This window comes from Primulina eburnea, chromosome 8 (genome assembly GCF_022965805.1).
Source record: "Primulina eburnea isolate SZY01 chromosome 8, ASM2296580v1, whole genome shotgun sequence".
NCBI classification, from domain to species: Eukaryota; Viridiplantae; Streptophyta; class Magnoliopsida; order Lamiales; family Gesneriaceae; genus Primulina; species Primulina eburnea.
The window spans coordinates 3,715,049-3,737,932 of NC_133108.1; the positions used below are offsets into that span (position 1 = coordinate 3,715,049).

At 34.7% G+C, this 22,884-nt stretch overlaps 3 protein-coding genes across 4 annotated transcripts; 2 read left to right on the forward strand and 1 right to left on the reverse strand.

Annotated features, from left to right (window-relative positions):
- Positions 1-828: 828 nt before the first annotated feature.
- Positions 829-8,758, forward strand: LOC140838508 (translation initiation factor IF-2, chloroplastic-like). Its single transcript, XM_073204868.1, has 12 exons — positions 829-2,769; positions 2,859-2,891; positions 3,036-3,149; positions 3,312-3,461; positions 3,554-3,652; positions 3,733-3,795; positions 4,130-4,285; positions 4,363-4,428; positions 6,534-6,770; positions 7,317-7,592; positions 8,079-8,267; positions 8,352-8,758. The coding sequence occupies exons 1-12, from the start codon at positions 1,309-1,311 to the stop codon at positions 8,499-8,501; spliced, it is 2,994 nt and encodes a 997-aa protein (XP_073060969.1). The 5' UTR covers positions 829-1,308; the 3' UTR covers positions 8,502-8,758.
- Positions 8,759-14,073: 5,315 nt separating this feature from the next.
- Positions 14,074-15,620, forward strand: LOC140837701 (serine/threonine-protein kinase WAG1-like). Its single transcript, XM_073203814.1, has one exon. It carries the CDS (start codon positions 14,114-14,116, stop codon positions 15,536-15,538), a length of 1,425 nt encoding a protein of 474 aa, XP_073059915.1. The 5' UTR covers positions 14,074-14,113; the 3' UTR covers positions 15,539-15,620.
- Positions 15,621-17,757: 2,137 nt separating this feature from the next.
- Positions 17,758-21,822, reverse strand: LOC140838509 (probable sugar phosphate/phosphate translocator At3g14410). 2 transcript variants are annotated; one of them, XM_073204869.1, is made up of 7 exons: positions 21,563-21,822; positions 19,524-19,631; positions 19,410-19,444; positions 19,152-19,264; positions 18,770-19,031; positions 18,418-18,686; positions 17,758-18,201 (listed from the first exon to the last, which is right to left on the reverse strand). In XM_073204869.1, exons 1-7 carry the CDS (start codon positions 21,662-21,664, stop codon positions 18,083-18,085), a joined length of 1,008 nt encoding a protein of 335 aa, XP_073060970.1. In that variant the 5' UTR covers positions 21,665-21,822; the 3' UTR covers positions 17,758-18,082. The 2 variants fall into 2 exon arrangements, with proteins under 2 accessions (XP_073060970.1, XP_073060971.1); XM_073204870.1 differs by lacking the exon at positions 21,563-21,822 and adding an exon at positions 19,740-19,760.
- Between the last annotated feature and the right edge of the window lie 1,062 nt (positions 21,823-22,884).

Genomic DNA, 22,884 nt, shown 5'->3' on the forward strand with positions numbered 1-22,884 from the left:
TGTGTAAAATTAGATAGAAGACACGATTGGAGATGGGGATTGGTCGGCACGTGATCAGCTAAGTTATTAGGAGCAGAAATCAAGGCCCAACATACGTTTGGGCCGGCCGGTGTTTGTTTTCGGGCACAGGCCAAATCAGCCCATATTCAGAGTCGGATCTCTCACGGATTGAATTGGTGAATTTGATGTAGGAAGTTTGGATTTAGAGGTTTTTTGCTTTTTGGTGTGTTAGAATTATAAAAGCTTTTGCAAATTCCGTGAGAATAATTTTCATAAATAGATCCGCGGAAAAAAATTTACCACACCACCTAAAAACACGTCGTCTCGGGCTATAGTTTTTAGTTTTTTTGAGTAAGTCTCCTGTTAAACGATCCGATGGACTTATAACTTTATAATTCATATTTACAAAAAAAAAATGTTTTTAATATAAAAGTAAATTTTTTTTTATGAACAATGTCGGATTGAAGCCACAAAATTGATCTTTGAGATAGTCTCATGTTAGTTTTTTTTAACTTTGAGAACCCGCCGTCGCTAATTTTGGTAAAACCTAAATATTCAACGCAGTAGCTTACAAAACAGATATGACATATGAAGGGAGGGATTGAACTATGATATTTTGGTACGAGTTCATCGTATCTATTGAAGACTCTCGTAGGAGTTTTTGTGTAATATTTTTGAAAAATAAAAAAATAAAACTAGGAACAAATGAAGAATATCACATTTGACACGAGAGGAGCGAGACACGTAAAGTGGATAATGTGAGGCTGAGAAAAATTGTGGTATAGGAAAATGTTGTAGTGATAGACGAAGGACAAAAAACGATAAAAGAAAAAAACGATGTGTAAGGAATGGAAAAAATGGGAGGAAGAAAAACGAAAATCGGAAATCTCAGCCAAAGCCTTATCATGCAAATTGTAACCAAAAATTGACAGGAAAAGAAATAGCCACACAAGCACAACTCAACCCATCTCTGTTCCCTTGCTATTTTCCTATCTCGTGAAACTACTGTTGCCAAATCTAACATTGGTAGCTACTCACTCCGAAGCTCGTAGGTATATACTGTCAATTTTTGACTCCTCGTATGTAATTGACGCCTTTCTGAAGTGGGTTTCTCCAATTGCTGGATTTTCTTTGCCGGGTTGAACGATATTGGTGAGCGGAGGGTGTGGAGGCCTGATATAAAGGTTGGATATCTTTACATATTTTTGTTTTTGTTGGGTGTTGGAAGATTTCATTGGTTTATGTTCAAGTGCTGATTGATACTGAAAAAGGTTCCCGTGGATGGTTAATGGTGCATAAGCTTTGACAATGACTTGTTTAGCTTCCCTGACGAATTTGGGAAGCGTGAATGTGAAGTCTTTTGGTAATTTTGATGGTTCTGTTTGTCTAGTTAGCAGGGTATCTTTTCACAGGAACCTTTGTAGTTGTAGAAGGTTTTGGATTGGTAAGAGATGGAGGTCTGCTGGTGTTTGTAGATTTTCTTTAAGTACTAATTACGTTGCAGAACAAGGTAATTCGGTTTCTCTTGATTCCACGTACGCAGATGGTAAAGACAATGGCAATGAGACATTTCTGAGGGCAGCCCCCAGGCCGGTTCTAAAATCGGGAATTGAACCCCTCCAGAGTATGTCTTGGGATGAGCCCAGACTTCGCGAAGGTTTAGGCAATAAGAATGTGAATGACAATGAGAGAAGTAAGATGATCGAGTCACTGGGGGAGGTGTTGGAGAAGGCAGAAAAGCTAGAGACTGGCAAGATGGCGGATACGCCAATGAATAATCAGTCAAAGAATGAAATATCCAAGCAAAAAAACGGCAAAATGGTTAATGAGATGGACAAGTATAAGACTGTGAAGAGCGTTTGGAGGAAGGGTAATCCAGTGACGAATGTGCAAAAAGTTGTGAAGGAACCTCCGAAACAGGAACCTAAAATAATAGGTGGAGGAGAGGTGACTGGATCTCGGTCTTTTTCTCCACCTAGGGTCCCCCAGCCTCCTCAGAAAGTTCAGCCAAAGTTACAGGCAAAACCCTCTGTAGCTCCCCCGCCTTTTCTCAATAAACCCGTTGTCTTGAAGGATGTTAACGCAGCTGCCAAGTCTCCTGTTTCTGATGAGTCTGATGCGGGCATGAAGATGAAAGAGCGCAAACCAATTTTAATAGACAAATTTGCGGCTAAGAAACCTGTGGTTGATCCTGTGATTGCTCAAGCTGTTTTAGCCCCTCCAAAGCCAGGGAAGAGCCCTGTACCTGGAAAATTTAAGGATGAATTTCGAAAAAAAAGTGGCAGGGAAGGGTCTCGAAGACGCATGGTTAATGATGACAATGAAATTCTTGACGAGGATGCATCAGAACTCAATGTTTCCATTCCTGGGGCTGCCACTTTGAGAAAAGGAAGAAAATGGAGTAAAGCAAGCCGAAAAGCTGCTAGACTCCGAGCAGCCCAAGACGCTGCTCCTGTTAAAGTAGAAATGATGGAAGTTGGTGAAGATGGCATGTTGATCGAAGAGTTGGCCTACAACTTGGTCGTCAGTGAAGGTGAAATTCTTGGGTATTTCTACTCCAAAGGAATTAAACCTGATGGTGTTCAGAAGCTGAGCAAAGACATGGTAAAGATGGTATGCAGAGAATATGAGGTGGAAGTCATTGATGCTACCCCTGTGAGGGTGGAAGACATGGCAAAAAAGAAAGAGATTTTTGATGAAGACGACATTGACAACTTAAAAGATAGACCTCCTGTTTTGACCATAATGGGTCATGTTGATCATGGAAAGGTTAGGAACTGCATCATTTTTGTTCTTTGGTATTTGAATTGATAGCTCAATGCATGCAAGCTCCATCTAACAGGTTTGTTCTCATGCAGACGACGCTTTTGGATTACATACGGAAGAGCAAGGTATGCATGCAATTTGAAGGCTTTGTAATGGCTAATATGACTTATCACTGTCAAGTCTGACGATTTGATGCATGTTTGTGAACATGCTCTACTTTTATGAGTGCAGTTGCTAGGAAAATCAGTGCTAACTCTTGTACATTGTAGGTGGCAGCATCTGAAGCTGGTGGGATAACACAAGGAATTGGGGCTTATAAGGTTCAAGTACCTATAGATGGCAAGCCACAAACATGTGTTTTTCTTGATACTCCTGGACACGAGGTAATTTTTTCTCTGTCTTATTCTGGTACTATTGCAGTTTTCCTTTCTTGTTCTCTCAATATATGATACATGCTCTAAAAAGAGTGCCACTGGATCACTTTAATGAGGCTTAGTGCTTAATCATGTAAACTTGTATTTTATTCATCAAATATATTTATACAGGCATTTGGGGCAATGAGAGCTCGTGGAGCCAGAGTGACAGACATTGCCATCATTGTAGTGGCAGCTGATGATGGAATCCGACCTCAAACAAGTGAGGCTGTTGCCCATGCCAAAGCGGCTGGGGTGCCAATTGTGGTAGCTATAAACAAGGTATCTTAATACTGACGCTCATTGATAATTATAAGTTTCCGTGGTACTTTCTTTTTTCCCAGAACTTTTGATTTTCTTTCCCCTTATTCTAGATAGATAAGGATGGAGCTAACCCAGATCGAGTTCTACAAGAACTTTCTTCCATTGGTTTGATGCCTGAAGAGTGGGGTGGCGACGTACCAATGGTCAAGGTGACATAACAGTCTTGGGATTCTGTGTGAGGCTTAAATTTTTTTTTGCATAGATGCTAATACTCAATCATTCATCCCAGATAAGTGCTCTTAAGGGAGAGAATGTAGATGATTTACTGGAAACTGTCATGCTTGTTGCTGAGGTACTTGAGACTCTATTCTTTTGCTTATGACAGTATTAGCTCTTAGGTTCTCAGTATATGTCGCTATTCCATTTGTTTATATTCTTGACCCTTTTTGTTCCACCCATTTGATATATGCTTCTCTAATGAGGACCTCTTAATATGCTTATAATTATGGTTGATGGCAAACATACTTGTGATTCAATTCCTTGTATTCAAACTCCCCTTCACTTTACTGCTTGATTCTTGGAGAGTGGATGATTAAACATGGAAAATACTTGTAGTATATTTTGAATTATTTGTTTATATTTGTATATCAATAGCTCTGAATTTTGGCTGTAATGTTCCTGTTAAGTTGCAAGACCTGAAGGCTAATCCAGATAGGAGTGCTAAAGGAACAGTGATTGAAGCAGGTCTTGATAAATCCAAGGGACCTGTGGCTACCTTTATTGTGCAAAATGGGACTCTCAGAAGAGGAGATACAGTAGTTTGTGGTGAAGCGTTTGGAAAGGTTTGTGCATGAAACCTTAGTGTCTTGTATTAATTCGCCACTGTTGTCCGATAGATTTCCTTATTCAAAAATTTCAGGTGCGGGCAATATTTGATGATCAGGGGAAAAAGGTAGATGAAGCTGGTCCTTCTATTCCAGTACAGGTATGTTGTTATGTTTATTTTCGATGTCATAACTTTGTATATTTATTTAATAGGATAATTGCATATGATCTTCTACTGTAATCACACATGAGTGTTTTGTCAGTTATTTCATGTGCTTGAATGGCTGTTGCAACTTGCGATTCACTGTGTGAGAAATGATATTTTTTTCGTGTTTTTCTTTGGTACATGGTGTCATTTCAATAGGAAAAGTTGATATTTTAGAAGCTTTGCGAACACGCCAATTCGGATGTTGGAAATGCCTCTTGTTTGATTAGAGAGAATAAGGTGGACCGGTACCCATACTTGGTAGGACATTTGAATATTATGGGAATAGTCATTCTATCTATTTTGAATGAGAATAGTCATTCTCACGGTTCATTCTTATATACATTACAAAATCTCTATCTTGTTTAGTTTAACTAATTTAAATTTATATATTTATGGTAATAATTATAATTATAATTATAATTATAATAATAATAATAATATAAATAAAATAATATATATTATAATTATTACTTTTAGGTGATTTTATTTTTATAATTATTATTATAATAAATAAAATATAATATAATAATTATATTAGTAATAATGAAATAATATATAATAAATAAATTATTATCTGATTATTTTAAAAAGAAAAGTACCTAAAATAACAATCATAATATAATCATAAAAATAAGAATGTGCTAATTATTATTATTATTATTATTATTATTATTATTATCATCGTTTAATAATATAAAATGATGATTTAATACTAATGCTAATATTCATAATTAAAATAAATAAAATAATAAGTTGATAATCATGATAATACTAAAATATAAATATATAATAAAAATAAACAGCATAAATAAAATAATTTTCTATAATTATTATTATAATATTTTATTGAAGCATATTTATTTTTAATAAATAAATAATAATGTTAAAATTAATAGTAATATTAGTATATGATAATGTTAATTTTATAATAATTAATAGAATATCAATAATTATTATTGATTATTATTTGAGTAGCTATTATTTTGGATTTTTAGTAAAAAATATTTGATTATCAAAAATAATTTCATTCTATTCATTTTTCATTTCTTTTGGTACCAATCATTGGAATGAAATAGTCATTCTTATTTCATTCCAAAGTTGATCTTATTCCTAGCTTGTTTCATTCCAACGTACCAATCATGACCTATGTTACAAACCAATCTTTCTTGACAGACTGTTGTTGTTACCTGGAGGTGTCTTGATTTTTCTGATGGGGTGGTTGGACAGGATTTCTGTTGTAATTTAACTCACTCTCGTGTTCCATTTGCTAAATTTTACTCACTCTTCAATTCAATCCACCCCTCCCCTTCTCCCGGCTTACATCACTTAAATCGCATGACAGTTGCTTATGTTGCTCTTTTTTTTTTAAGCTTGGATATAGGAAGCCTTTTGAAAATGGTTCCTTTTTCCCTAAGTAAGGCCAAAATATTTGGTTTTATTTTGGGAGTTTTGGGAAAATAGTTATGGGAAATTTTTTGGGAGAATGTTTTGGGAAATAAAATATATGTTTGCTTTTATTTGAGAAAATAATGTTATTATTATATGTGTTCAATCATGTCAAAAATGGTTGAATAAATTATAATAAAATGTGAAAATAGTATATTTTGTATTGTGCGAGGTTTTTGGGAAAGGATGAAATTGTTTACTTAGGACTAATGATTATATTGGGAAGCATGAAAATGAGTGAAAATTTGATTGGGAAAAGGAAAACGTGGAATTTTTTTTAGGGAATGAGAAATTGGTTTGTGGAAATAAAATAAAGTGATCATATTCCAATACAATCTCCTAAAACTCTATTTTCTTTCAATTTTAGATCTCCCAGCATAATCATTACTTTTAATTCAACTCCACTCCCCAAAAATACTCTATTATTATATTTTAACTATTTACTCTAAATTTTAAAATATTTATATACCATTAAAATAACAAAATATATATGATGTCATCAATAAACTAATAAATTATTTCATGAGATGACCTTTACATTTCCTAATACACCATGAAGCATTAACTTTGTTTTTTTCCACTGAATTTATTTGCTGTGAACACTTTGACAGGTTCTTGGATTGAGCAATGTTCCTTTAGCTGGTGATGAGTTTGAGGTCGTTGCATCTCTTGATATTGCTCGAGAAAAGGCAGAGTTGCGAGCAGAGTATTTGCGAGATGAACGTATAACAGAAAAGGCTGGAGATGGGAAAGTTACGCTTTCTTCTTTAGCATCTGCTGTTTCATCAGGGAAGAATGCTGGATTAGATCTGCACCAACTCAATATAATATTGAAGGTTGATGTTCAGGTGGGGTTATCAATATGCTTTGGAACCATGACTAGTTAGATAATGCAATTCTTTTATACCTACAGATACCTAAAATCGAATTATTTTAGACTGGCCAAAATGATTCTCCTATTGTTGGTATATTAAATCACAAATGGACTAAATATTCTGTGATTAGCTCGAAAAGAATTTGGGCTACACAATCCTATGTGTTTACTATTGCCTTGAACATGAGTGCTCTCACCTGAAAGATTTATTCTAGGTATGATAACATTCTCACATGTTTTATTTATTGATATGAAAAAATCTCTATGTGAAGAAAGTAAATGCGGATGCAAATCCACAAATTTCTCAACAGACTGACAAATATAAGAGCTAAGATATGTTTGTCTAGAGGCAACAAGATAGACATATGTGCTTTCAAATCTGAAATTATATGAAATTGTACTAAATCATCTAATGCTATTTTTTTCATCTGTCTTCAAGATTGAGAAATGACCACATAATTTATGAGTAAACCTGTGATACAGATAATGTGTTTAAGATAAAAAATTTAATATTGACCAGGGATCCATTGAGGCAGTAAAGCAAGCTTTGCAAGTGCTTCCTCAAGAAAACATCACTTTGAAGTTCCTGCTGCAAGCTACTGGGGATGTGAGCACCAGTGATGTTGATTTGGCTGTGGCGAGCAAAGCTATTATTTTTGGCTTCAATGTCAAAACACCTGGTTCAGTGAAGAGTTACGCAGATAACAAAAATGTTGAAATCCGTCTTTATAAAGTTATATATGAACTTATTGATGACGTGCGCAATGCAATGGAGGGGCTTCTGGATCTTGTTGAGGTAAGCATATGTTTTGATTCGTTTTAGAGAGTTTAGTATTAAAACCTGCGGGTAAAAATATATGTTTCTTGTTATGTAGTGGATCCATGGACTTGTTTGGTAGTCGATCTGATTTCAGGTGCAGATAGCACTTAAGTTGAGAGAGACAAACACGAATTTTGAGTTTCTGTTTTTTATTTTATCAATTTCTGGCATGTTTCCTGGATTGGTAATGTCCATGCAAAACTGGAATTCGATAAAAATATTGAAACGTAACATATGTATAAACTTGCCTGATCTTCTAGAAACTGCATTAGGAAGATCCTCAGTTCATGCTAAACTATCATTATGTAACACTAGATTTTGATGGTTCAAATCTTAAATATCTTGTTTGTGGCTCGTGATGCATCTTTCACGAAAATTTTGTTAATAAATCCCTTTATGTCCTGTTATAAGTGTCGTTGAGAAAGCAGTAACTAATGTCTTTTTTAAAAAAAAAATCTGTAGGAGCAAGTACCGATTGGTTCAGCAGAGATAAGGCAAGTATTTAGTAGTGGCAGTGGCCGTGTCGCTGGATGCATGGTGACGGAGGGAAAACTGGTGAAAGATTGTGGGATTCGTGTGCGCAGAAAAGGCAAAGAAGTTCATGTTGGTGTCCTAGGTTCCTTGAGACGGGTCAAGGAGATAGTAAAAGAGGTTAGTGCTAACTGGTTCTTCTACGGATGTTTTCTTCTATCAATGCTAATGCGACACACTTTTTCTTGGGAATGCTCCCTTTAGGTAAATGCTGGACTTGAATGCGGTATTGGAAGTGATGAGTTCGATGATTGGGAGGAGGGTGATCTTGTCGAGGCATTTACCACCGTGCAAAAGAAAAGAACACTGGAAGAGGCGTCTGCCACAATGTCAGCTGCAACCGAACAACTGTGAAGGCGAAATGGTTGCGGGTTGCCGGATATTTTTCGAGGCCGCATTCCGGTACAAAATGTCACCATGCTGAGTATCAAAACCTTGGAGATTCGGCCCTTGGTCTAGGCTATTTCTTTGTAAATAGTTGAATATATATTAGAAATCGAGCTCCATTTTGTTTATAGCATTTGTGTTGATTCACATCATTCAACGGTAATCAGAATTCACAAATGTAACACACAGCAAAAATGAAGAGTGGGATCAAATAGTTTTCACCATTCAATTTGAGGTATACGTGTAATATTATTATTCACAAAAAAGAAATAGAAAAACGATTTGTGCAAAAGAATACACAGAACATATAATATATATATGCTACATATTTATAGGTTCCATTTTTTTCATGAAAAATTTAATTTATGAAAAAAATATTTCTAAAATCAGAATTTTTTAAATTTTAATTTAATTTTTCAATTTTCTTTTATGATCAAGTGTACTTATTAAAAAAATCAACTGAATATGCATGCAATGCATACACCTATATTAGTGGATTTTTTTTATAATTAATATTTGTAAAAAAAAATTCAAGAGTACAATAAAATAAAATAAATAGTACAAAAATATCACAAAACACAAAAAGTAGTAGCGGACGCCGCAAAAATTGCAACGTCTGCTTCTGTGGTGTGTGTGGACGCAAGTGCACGAACTTGTCGTCTATTCATAGATTTTATTTTAGCGTCAATTGTATAAATCGTTGTATGTAAGTGAATTGTTTCTTTATATATTTGTTATATTATCTCTTAAGAGTTCATTTCAAAATTTATTCCATTTTTTAAATTAGCATCTAATTTTATGGACTAACCTAAACTAGAACTTAGTTTATGCCTTATGGATTTCAATTAGCTCACGATCTACATATTTAATTGATTAATTCCTCCGATAATAATTAATATATTTATTATACAGTAAAAAAATTAGTTCGGTTGGAGATTCTAAAACCAGAATTTGACATGATTCTATGTTTCTTCCTTTGCCATAACAAGAAATCAGACAGCTATTCATGTTTCTTATAACCTCAGTTGATTATATTACAACATGGCAATTGGCATTATTTAAAATTTTTTATTGTTTTTATAATCATAATTATTAAAGCATTTTAGGCCGATGATAATCACAATTATTAGTTTGTCGTGAACCCTTAAGCTTCTATTTGCTATTTGTTATCTCAATTTCTCCATCATTAATCTTTTTTATAAAAATAAAAATAAAAAGATTCTTGTTTTATATTCGGATAGTTTTTTTTTTTTTTTTACACAAAACTCTCGTAGGACGGTTTCAATGGTTAATTTTATAAAACTAATATCTGTATGCTAAAAATAGTAATTTTCTCTTTAAGCATGTGTCGGATTTACTCGTCTAACGATTATGGAATACATAATACAGTCTCACAAGAGATCTTCACTCTTTTTTTTGTTTATCTATAGTGGAGTTTTTGCTATCACCTGTAGAGAAGTTTAAGTCATTCTATGATGAGAAGATGTATTTAGAACATTTAGGATTTTGTAACTTGATTTTTTTTTAAATAGTAATAAAATCAATTTCAATAATTTTCTCCGAATTTTTTAATTGAGCTGGGTGAAAAGTGCAACCAAATTGCCTCCAAATTACTGGTTTTGCATTCGCAAGATGGGTGGTTCTCATCAATTTAGTACATATAAATAATTTTTTTTTAAATGCAATTTGTTTTTTTTTTTTTTTGCTGTCAAAAAAAATAATTTTTTTTTAACTGCAATTTGTTTTATTCCAATGTTGATTATTAGCATTTGCTGGTAATCAGTTTCTTAAAAAAATTAGTTGACCGGAGTCGAAAAAATACCCCCTAACAAATGGAGCATCTTCTTAGTTGATTGTTGATTTAGTCAATAGTAGTTCTCTTGTGAGACGATCTCACGGATCTTTATCAATCATGTTTATATTAACAATAATAAGTAATAATTTTGACATAAAAGACATGGATGATTCAAATAAGATACCAGCCTCATAAAATTGACGCGTGATATATATCTGATTAATTAATCATACTATAATCAATACGACCGTGTCTCGAGGATAATTCGATTCCCAATGACACATCTACGAGACCATAATTCATATGCGTAGCATCGACTAAATCCATCCAATCCCAGAGGTTAAATTTCAAATTATACTTTTAGATAGCACAGAAAAGTTGATTATAATTTCGAAAACTTTTAAGAATATTCGGGAAAAATGCATAAATTACTGGAATAATATTATGTGATATATGCAATAAGTAATGGAACAATGCATGTGACAATGTGGAGAATAGAGGGACAACTTGCAAGATTTAAGTAACTTAAAATTAATAGCCAGAATAATTAATTTTGTTAAATTGTAATTTGATTTTATTGATGAAGCCAAATCAAGAATCATACAATGCATCTACAGACAAAAGTAGAAATAGTGGATGTTTCCCAATCAAATCATTGTGCATTTTCTTGGCTTGTTAGACAATTTATTAAGTCAAATAGTATATTATTTTATTCTAAAATTTGGAATCACTTCTTTCTATGTAGGGATTAAGGTTTCAAGATCTGATCTTAATTTCCATTTTTTTTAAAACATGTTAGGAACTAAAGACATTGTGAAAATCCCCAAGAGTTTATACTACAAATATAAACTATAGATGCTAGTTAATACGCGAATTTATTTCTTTATATTTATGGCAGAACAAAGTAATTATTTGGATACTAATATATTGCATTGTTAGACTCATGAGTCTGGATATGTGCGTATCTAGCTGTTGATACTGTTTCAGATCTTTTAATGATCAGTCATATCATTTCTCTACCGTCATGTCACCATCAAAGACATTATTAATCGTTAAGATCTAATGTCAATATGTCATTCTTTTACGGTCCGTCCAACCAACCAGATCAAGAGACGCAACAACGTCAGCAGTTTGAGCCTTTGAGGTACGAGAATTTCTCAAGAGATCATCCATCCTAGTATACGTTTAACTCAAAAATTAGAGTTTGAGATGTAATCAAATGGAAATATCAATAAAAATAACAATTGCAAGAAAAAGATCAAATTGTGTGGCCCGTCTCATGTGAGTCCATTGGAACAAACAACATCACATGTCTCTTTCTATAATCAACCAAATTATGTTAATAATGTATACATGATGAGGTCACATGTAATGTTTCTTCAATTCATATTAATTCTTTTCAAGTGGATATATCTGGGAATGAAACATTGGCAATTACTCAATAATAATAATAATAATAATAATAATAATAATAAAAATTAAATAAAATGGACCCGATCGAAATCGATGGATATATTCTTTTTGCGCAACGAAATAGATACACTATTAACTCTGCCAGCTATGGCAGTGATATACGTATACGATCAATTTGCATCGGTACATTTGATTAATTTCTTGAAAAAGGGACCATAGGTTTGATCGACTGACAAAAGTTTATTTTGCTTTTTTCACGAGTCGTATTTTGTGAGACGTGTCTCTTATTTGGGACATCAATGAAAAAATATTACCTTTTATGCAAAGAAAATTACTTTTTATTGTGAATATTAGATTAGTAAGGTTGACCCGTATCATAGATATCATGAGATCGTCTCACAAGATACCTACTACTCTCATCAGAAGACAGAAAGGGGCCCGAAAAGGATAGATATATTTTCTTAGAGTTGAAAAAAAAATTCTAAATATTAATGTTAGGCATGGTTAAACGTAATGCATGTAGATATACACACACATGTATTTTTAATGTGACATATCTAGATGTTCGATTTCAGATGATAGCGATAAATCGCTCGATTTTTAATATCGACCCATTATCACGTGCCATTTACAGTCATAACGATTGGTTCTATTATTTAAGTTAAACTATTATGGGCATGAATTATCTCGCATTAACTCTATTGGTATGGACATTGCTGATCAATTATTTGAGGGGAAATACTCAATAAACACATATACAAAGTTATATATATAGTAACAATAATAAATCCTTTTTTAAAAAATTGAGAGCAACAACAATTGGCCGACGACCACGTGGCAGGCATATGCTGCAATAACTCTGCACATGGGTCCCAGTCAAAGTCGATCAGGCGAACACTTTTTTTTTAAAAAAATAAATTAGATAAGAGTATGTCTCTTCTGAAACGGTCTCACGAATATTTAAGATGGGTCAATCATACCGATATTCACAATAAAAACTAATACTCTTAGCATAAAAAATAATATTTTTTCATGGATGACCTAAATAAGAAATTCGACCTACGAAATTGATCCGTGAGATCGTCTCACAAGAATTGTTGTGATTATATAATTACTCATGCTATTTCCCATTTTGCGTCACAAATAAGCGCAGATCAAATAATCACTAGTTTATACTTTCTGGACCGATTCGTAATCGTCGTTTGGCTTGATTTGAAGCAAATCGGCCAGTAAACTGAATAAAAAGGGACAAAATGCTTCGATTTGTCTCGCTAATGCTGTAGTTGTTCAAATATTTGTTGACAAATAAATTACTCGCGAGAAATTCATCAACTATATATTTATTAAGCTTGTGAAAAATATATTTTATATATCATAATAAAAAAATTGTGATAGCATTATTTCGAATTATTATGCGTTGGGAAATCAATTCGTTACAATCGAGTCTCGAATCTCGAACAATGATGTCAAATGTATTGACGAGGGATTCAAATTCGTATCTTCTAAAATCAGCTATCGGCCATGCATGAACCCCAGTTTCCCACATTTTGTTCAGGTACGTTGTATCATGTATGTCTTCCGAGCATAAAAATAGAAAGTATTTTTATAAAATTAGAAAGTATTTGTGCATTTATATCTAGAAAATGTCTTCTCTTATTTTTATACGAATAAAAACTCATACGAGACTGTCTCGAAAATTAATTTGTATGAATGCAAGCTAGAGAATAATTCCGAAGGAGAAAATATAATATATAATCCTAAAACACATAATTTATCTTCAAATATTTGTTTCATTCCCTCGTATCATTGACCGACACAACAATGAATGAAATGAAAATAGAAATGTGAAATATATAGATTTAATATTTTGGAATTGAAAATGTATTTTTTGAATTATTAAAAAAACTTCACCAACAAACCAATATCAAATGTTCGTTAGTACAAAGTTTAACTTTAATTAATAATCTTCTCTATTTAACATGGTATGTTCGATGCTATATGTGAGGACATTATCTCCATATAGTTTGGATGGACAAGATTTACACACATATTTGATTTAAAAAAAATTAGTGGATCTGATATATATATGACTAAATTTGAGCTCTTAATTCTATCATAGACACTTGGATGTTTCGAATAGTAATAGAATTTTAATCTACTCTTCTCTAACATCCTCGGATAGCGCGAAATGCAAGTAAACAATTATCAACTTCTTTGAATTTAATAGCAACTCTATTAAATTTAAATTAAATAATTTCAACCAAACACGTTACCAAAATTAATTTTATGTTCCCCACCACCGTCGTTGCCTGAATGTATATATATATATACACACACAGCATATACAATTCATGTAAACTCAAACCAAAAAATGGAGCAAGACGACTCCCTTTACTATTACAATTTAACAGATTCCGAGCTTGATCTGAGCTTCACCACCGCCACCACGGTAAGTGCTCGCAGCAGCTTAGCTCGCAGCAGCCTAACCCTCAGCTTCAACGAGTCGCGTCTCTCTAGCACCTCCAATAATACTTCTTCCTCCACCGCCATCCCAAACACCAACCACCGTCCACATCGCCGCCATGACAATCCCAACTGGGCTGCTATCAAAGCTGCCACCACATTGTCACATGATGGCGCTCTCCATCTACGCCACCTCAAGCTCCTCCGACTGGTTGGGACAGGGAACCTTGGCCGCGTTTTTCTCTGCCGCTTACGCGACTATGATCATGCAAACTTCGCCCTTAAAGTTGTCGACCGGGATTCATTGACTTCTAAGAAACTTTCTCAGGTGCAGACGGAAGCAAAAATTCTTTCCTCTCTCGACCACCCTTTTCTTCCGACGTTGTACGCTCACTTAGAAGTGTCTCATTACACTTGTCTTTTGATGGACTTCTGTCCCCATGGAGACCTCCATGGCTTGCTCCGAAAGCAACCCATGAACCGTTTACCTGTTCAGGCTGTCAGGTTCTTCGCTGCCGAAGTTCTCCTGGCTCTAGAGTATCTGCACTCGCGTGGCATTGTGTACCGGGATCTCAAACCGGAAAATATACTGATCCGTGAAGATGGTCACATCATGTTATCGGATTTTGATCTGTGTTTTCAGTCAGATGTTTCGCCGATATTGGAGAATAGGACACAAATCAAGACGGCGTCCTGTTCTTGTTTCGTCCAACGGCGGCGTGTTGAACGGGTGACAGAATTTGTGGCGGAGCCAACGTCAGCTTTTTCAAGATCGTGCGTAGGCACTCACGAATACTTATCGCCAGAGTTAGCTAGCGGAATCGGCCATGGAAACGGAGTTGACTGGTGGGCGTTCGGCATCTTGATATACGAACTACTCTACGGCACGACGCCGTTCAAGGGCGGGAGCAAAGATTCCACACTGCGGAATATAGCATCCAGCAGAGGGGTGAGCTTGCTGGCGGCGGAAGGGGAGAGTGAGGAGCCGGGAATGGCGGAGGCCAGAGATTTGATTGAGAAATTGCTGGCGAAGGACCCTCGGAAGAGATTGGGATGTGCCAGGGGTGCAACGGACGTCAAGCGGCATCCATTCTTCAAAGTTATTAAGTGGCCGCTTATCCGAACTTACCGGCCGCCGGAGGTTCGTGGACTGGCGGTGAAACGGAGTAAGAGCAGGGCCCACGTTGGCGGAGTTTCTTCTCCTAGATGGCGGCGCTGCTTCTGGAAGAAGGTGGCTTGTCTGTTGAGAATAAAAGCATCTAAATACAGATTAAATTCTAATTACAATTATTATTCTCATGTAGACTATCATAAAATGAAGAAACGTAGTTAAATGTTTTAATTTTTGTCAAATACAATATAGCATATGCTTTGTAAATCGTCCAAATACCACAATTTTGGAGTAAATGACATCTTATATATATAATTTTAATATATCGACACACCTATTCTATGTAATATATCAAAATTATTGAAAATACTATTTTTTTTGTAATTATTATGGTCATTTTTCTAAAAAAAAATATAACTAACGTATTTAAGGGTAGATCTATTGTGAGACGGTCTCACGAATCTTTATCTGTTAGACGGGTCAATCCTACCGATATTCACAATAAAAAGTAATACGCTTACCATAAAAAATAATATTTTTTCATGGATGACACAAATAAGAGATCTGTCTCACAAAATACGATTGAGACCGTCTCACACAAGTTTTTGTCTTTATTTAATTGATTGTTTGAAATTTGATGTAACATAAAATTTAGACTTTTTAGGGAAAGTTCTCGTCTCATCGACCACTTCATCCGCACCAACCGACCACTTAGATATTAGAATTTTTAATCGATATTATGAAATTAATTTTAATAAAATCAAATGATTCCACAAGTTGCTACATTAGTTTTTTTTTTTTTGTCTCGTGTCAGTCATCATATATTCGTCAGATCATATTAAAGCATTGTTCTACCAAGAATCCAACTGCTAATTGCCAAAATATAGTTAAAAAGATTTAAATTTTATATTTATTTAAATTTGTTAGGAGTGTAAGTTTACATTTCTTTGAAAATAATAGAACGTGAGCCGTTGAACAATTACTAAAAATTTTGAGTAAATTTTGATGTGAAAAAAAACATGGATTACAAAATATGCGTTCACATTTGTACGGAAAATGAAATTTTATGAAAATAATAGGATATTGATAAATTGTGTTTTAGGATGATCAAAATTTATACAGTACTAGCTTACGCACACATACAATTCGTGTGTAAAATGATGATTATTATGTATATGAATCATGATTATGATCATCAGTAGCTCGAATTGGGCCATAATTTTTTTTTTCTTCATAGTTTCCAATTATTATGTAATTTTGTAGGAAAAATATAATGAAGTTTCCAATTATTATGTAAATTTTTAGGAAAAATATAATTTATATTTTCCTAAAAATTTACATAATAATTGGAAACTATGAAGAAAAAATAATAAAGTATTTTCGTAAAAACTAACTTGTATTATATTATTTTTCATTTTTTTTTCATAATATTATTTCAGTCATGCATAAGATTCCGTTTGTTTAAAGTATCAAATTATAAATTAAAACCATAATAACTTGAGACATGCAAAATAATTATTTTTACCCATCATTCGCGAAAGTGCGCTAAACACAGGCAGTTCACATTACATAATGTAGATATCCGTAGGAGACTAAACGTGGGAGGTGGCAGCACTTCCAGAACTCGGCGGCGGCGGGTTGGCGGAGCCACCACCAACGCCTTTGGCAGTAGTAGCATCGCAAAAACCACGTAATATATCACTTTCCTCCGTACTGATCCCGAGCGAGCCCAGCATGGAAGGCCAGCACTGGTGCTGAATGATTCTTATGGCATTGCAGCAGCTGGGTCCGAGATGTGTCTCTCCATTGAGAAAGAACAGCACCACTTCGCCGCTGCAAGAATGCAGCTCTAGTAACGAATCCCAGCACGGGGACGACCCATCTTCAGCTAACTTTAGACGGGTCGAAAGGGACGTTTTTAAGCTAAGATTACGAGCAGAGGCGGCTGTAGATGATGCCAAGAAATATAAAACGAAGATTACGAGGAGGAGATTTGAATTGGAATCCATGACTAACAAATTGTTAATTTCTTGGGAAGTTTTTGAATTGTCGTATTACTGGATTGGAGTAATGCAGAGCTTTATAGGAGATGAAGCATGCAACTACGAGGCGAAGCCAAACGGACACTAGAAGTTATGTGGGGAGAGCAAGTGGTTCTGTAACTGATATGAAATTAAGCTGTGAAACGAACAGGCTAATGACTAAAAACGAGCAGATTAGTTTTTCGACGAAAAAATTATAATATTTAGTTTTCTCAAATAAATCACAACCGACAATCTTTTGGTAGACGTCATATCAGAAAACAGAGTTGGTTATTTGACAAAATTTTTGTTTTGTTAGATAGTAGTTAGAGAGATTTATATGTTTATTTTCTTTGGATTTGTTAAATTATCTAACAAGCTAACTGGAACATCCAGAATGAAGAAAGAGTACGTACTTCGTTTATAAAAGTTTGTTCCATACATATGAAGGCTGATATCGTAAATGTGTACAACCTTTTTCGTGTTAAAACTGAAAAAAACAACGGTCATCGATCTCAATTTTACGTACAGGTCCTGACCCGATGACTATCAATCTTGGAAACTATAGGACACAATGAAGACAGACTACAAAGATCACTATACTGAACAAGAATCAAACCAGTCAGCTGCAGCTTCTCCGCATAAGTAAATCTTGTGTTATCCCTTTCCATCTTTAGGCAGCGAGGCACCAGAAATTTCCAACAAACCTAAAGCAGCATGGTCGAGACGCAGCAGACATTCTTGTTCATTCGTTTGAGGACAAGGATGAAACGAGCGGAACTGATTGACTGGGCTCCTCTGTGTTAACACGAGTAGCTTCCTTTTTCAACTTGTGGTTATTGTATGCAGCTACCCCTGCAATAGCTGCAAACGTCCAGGTTTCTCTCATCATTTTATCAAAATGCCAGGCTACTGTTGAAGTTCAAATAAATTATTAAGCAATTCTGAAGGTGAAGTTAACAAAATCAGTAGAAGATCCAGAATCGAGTATAATAAGTGAAAGTAGACTCATTATCACGTTTTCAGGCTCCCTTACAACAGTTGGAAGCGGGGAAGCATGAATGCAAACGATGTACTTACCAACCGCATAACCAAATAGATTTATCAGTGTCAATTTTGTGTCCGCAAAAAGAAGGGCTGACAGTAAAACTACTACCCAGTCCTTCACGACCCCAGCTACACGAATGGTCAAAGCACTTGTATGCGAGATGACAAGGAAAACTGAAAGATTGAGGGCGAAAGTACAAAGAGAGTTTAGAATAAGAATGAGCGGTTTGAAGCTCCAAGTCCCTTGTTCATCCATCCTTGGCTTCTCCAGGAAGATCCACGGAATTAAGAGACAAAGAGCACTGCATCATGGACCCAATTTCAATTCAAAGACAGCAATAACATCGGAACATATCTCGGAATTCTAAAGAATGAAAGTACATGCCTGCAGGGGCTAACATAGTACATCATAGATATAGGATTCAGTTTCAGCCCCTTCCGCTTCACAAAAATTTCCATAAATACCAGCCTTAAAGCTTCCCCAACTACACCTCCCATTTGGTAAACAACACCAATCCAGTTGATATCTATTTCGCCATAAGAAGCCACCAGAACACCAAAACTGATCACCGACATTATAAGAAGCATTTTGACACTCATAACCTCAAGTCCAGCGAATACACCAAGAATGAAAACAGCAACTGGCACTGTAGATGTAGCAGAAATCAAAACAATGGTACGAGGGCCAAATCATAATCAATTTTAGCCACTAAAGTTGCATTGACTAAAAAACAGTTCCACCAATGAAGCAACTAGTAAACACCTACTGATTGCTTTCAACATTTGAGCAAATGCAACAGATATGTAGAGGTAAGCAGTATTCCCTAGCCAGAGAGTCATTGCAAACATAGCACCAATAGGTATAACTGACGACATATATCTGGAGAATAAAAAACTTGAGTTGTTAGCAATAATGAAACCATGATGCTAGAATAAAAAATCGAGTGAGATCAAGATAAATGCAATTAAATGGTGAAACATGAAAAAATTTGAGGACAATAACTATAAAGGTAGGGCTAGCTCACATATCCAAAGTCATTCCTTCCTCAACTTTAATAATCTGCAAAAAGGGGGGAATCTATATTAAAACACAATAATCGACAAATCCTGATCATGGGTATTATTTGTGCATATATTACCTTGAGAACCTTGGTAAGAACGAAACATAAGACAGAGGAGAAGATCATATGAAGCATCGTCAATCCAAGAGGATACGGGAAGTTTATTTCCTTTGACGACAACACCCACTGCATTCAAGAATATTTTGACAAGGTAAATTTGGCAGAACAATTTCGTGACTTCTGAAATGTACTTCCAAAGGCTTATAGAAAGTGCATAAATGACATTTCACTTACATAGCCAATAAGTAGGCACTCTATGCAATTGATAAAAGTATGCAACTTAGCAATGCCTCATTCTAGTCATGTGATTCATGTATGTAGTGAAACTTCACCACAAGAACTCCAATAAATAGGTGCAAGAATTGATTTCTCAAATCCTAAAAATAGCACATAAAAAGAAAATAAAAACTCCATGGAACTTTGCTAAAAAAAACAAGAAATCCTATACTCAATGGAAATATACATCAACTCTTAGGAGTCTATAACTATCATACTGGAAAACCCATTTAAGTTCAGAATTTATACCATAAAATAATAATGATTATCATTTGTCTCAATTGCAATCAAAGAATGCAGAAAATATAGTGTTTACATGGGATAATAGAAATGAGATCTAGGATATTTTTCTTCACAGAGTAGAACGAAAAAAAAAGCCCAAACAATAGCACGTAGCACCATTTTCATCACAGATCTCCTACAAACAATCGCATGTAGCACCATTTTCATCACAGATGCACAAAGATGTATCTTACAGTGCACATAGGGCAACAAGTTTACTCCTTTTAGCGTATGGACATATAAAACTTTCTCATAGAAAAATGTCACTTGCCATCAAAACCAAACCTATGCTACAGTTCTCAAAAACTGAATTAAATATCTAGCAGTGGTCTCACTTTTGTTAACAAAAAAGAGACAAAAACTAAAGCTCCATCAATCTTACATCTGTGAGGTGAAAAACAGGCAGTATAATTTTTCTTTCATAGATATTTACACTAATTTAACGTTAGTTGTACTTTGATGGAACAAAATTTGCAGCGTTCAGTTAATCCGAGATATTGTCCAACTTAATTCGCTAGTATTTATATAGGACTCTCCTGCAAAGATCATCTCCTAATGTTAATGTTCTTAAGAAATTGGACGCAGACTAAGAAAATGGAAATAACTAAAGCAATCAGTGTTCACATTATGGACTATTGTGGTTTCGATCTCAAGTGGCGAACATTTTGCACCTAAAATCTACTATGCAAGTGATTGTGTGGCATCATTCTATCACCTAAAGAAACTTTGGATGTCGGGATTCATTTTCCAAACCCTTTTTTTATTTTTGGATGAAACCAAAACATTACACTTTTATTCCCAATTTCCCCCAAACACGTCTAATCATATCTTTAATTAAATATCATTCCAAAAAAAAATACTCTATTATATATTCTATTTCAATAAACTCTAGTGACAAATTTAAAATACTTCATATAATTTCATGTGACATCGCCAACCAAAATATAATTATATGGTTCAATATCAGCTCCCTAAACCAATAAAACAAGGACACTTCAACATATATTGCCTAAAAAAATTTTGAGAGAAAAAGTCTCGCGAAATTATCAGAAACTCCATCAACCATAGCAATGGCTTTCGGTTGTGGAGTTGTCATCACCCGTGAAAATAAGGCACATCTAACACAGTAAACTACTCCTGCCTTCGACCATACTCAAGCTTTAAAGTTGCGACAACTGAATGCCCACGCTATAAAACGAATTTCATATCAAGAAACATGCTTTCCATTTACTCCTCTAACTCAAAGCAAATTCAATTAACAAATCCATGAAATCCTAGCCAAATTGGAGCTTAAATTGTCGACCCTTTGCTCTTCCTAACACAATTTCCTCGGATATAATCCTTCCCATCACATTCAAATCATCATCCACAACCCACAAATCTCATCACTTGTTTGACAATGTGCCAATTAGAAGTACGCGATCATCGATTCGACTATTTCACATAAACGTACACTGTAGGAAGTGGAAAAAGGAGAAATACAGTAGAGATGAAATAACCTTGTTGAAGAAGATCTGCCCGCTGGATAGAGCAATGTATATGAGAATGTAAGCATATGTGACGAACTCTTCTCTCACCCATTTTCTACTCCGATCCGCCATTGCAGCACCGGAAACTCCCACAGACCCAGAAATATTCAGCGAGAAGTGTGATAGAAAAATCGTAGTTTCGAGGGGAGAACAGCGGACATAATTTTGACCTGAAGGGGATTTTAGAAACAGAAAAAAAACAAGAAATTGCTTCCAGATTATATATATGGGCTCAAGGACCCAGACCCGCATATATATATATATATGCGGGTCTGGGTCCTTGAGCCCGGGCGGGGAAAGGACAATCGAGCGGGTCCAGTCAAAAGTACCGGGGAGTCTGGATCCCGGATGAAGGAAGAACCAGAGTCTCAGTCCATAACTGATCCCGGGAAAACATTCGTTGGTTAATACAAGAGAATCAAGTTAGATGATCATTGATTATGTCCATAGATAATTAAGAGATTTGTCCTCTCCTACCGGTTCACAAATCGTGCGGAAGTCAAAACATGGACCATATCTATACATGGTAGCCATCACCCGAGCATCTCGAAGTAGTCACCGATTATTCTATAAATACCTTAAATTGTGATAAAATCAAGACATTACTTGTTCATTCTCACAAACAATCTTCACATATTTACTTAAACACATTTTCTTTAATTTAAGTGCATAGCTGAATGTCAGTGTGGTCACGTAATGTTCTTTGTTATCAGATAAACATATTATCCAGCTCGGATTCATCTTGCTCGATCACAAGCATATGCAGAAAAAAAACATATCTCCTTCAAAAAAATTATCCACTCAACTCACCTAATTTTTCCGAGCGAGATCGGCATATTTATATTATATGCATGTGTATATATTAAATCACGTAATTAATGTAAATTATTTAAAAATAAATTGTAATGATATTATAATAATGACACAATAAATAGTAACAATTTTTTAAATAGAAGTAAAAAAGAAAAATGAAAAGTAGGTGAATTTTATAATATCACCTGCCTTTAAGTTGGTCAACAATTTGACGGTCTGAACAAGTCTCGACCCAACCAACTTTGGTGGGATTGCCAGCTGCGTGTAGTGTCCCACCATTTTTTGTTGTAAGAAAGAAAACACAAATTTGGGTGAAGTTCGTATTTTGTAAGACATATATTTTATTTGATTTATCTATGAAAAAGTATTATTTTTATGTTAAAAATATTACATTTTATCGGAATATCGATAGGGTTGACCTGTCTCACAGATAAATATTCGTGAGACCGTTTCACAGAAGACATATTCAAAAAACAAAC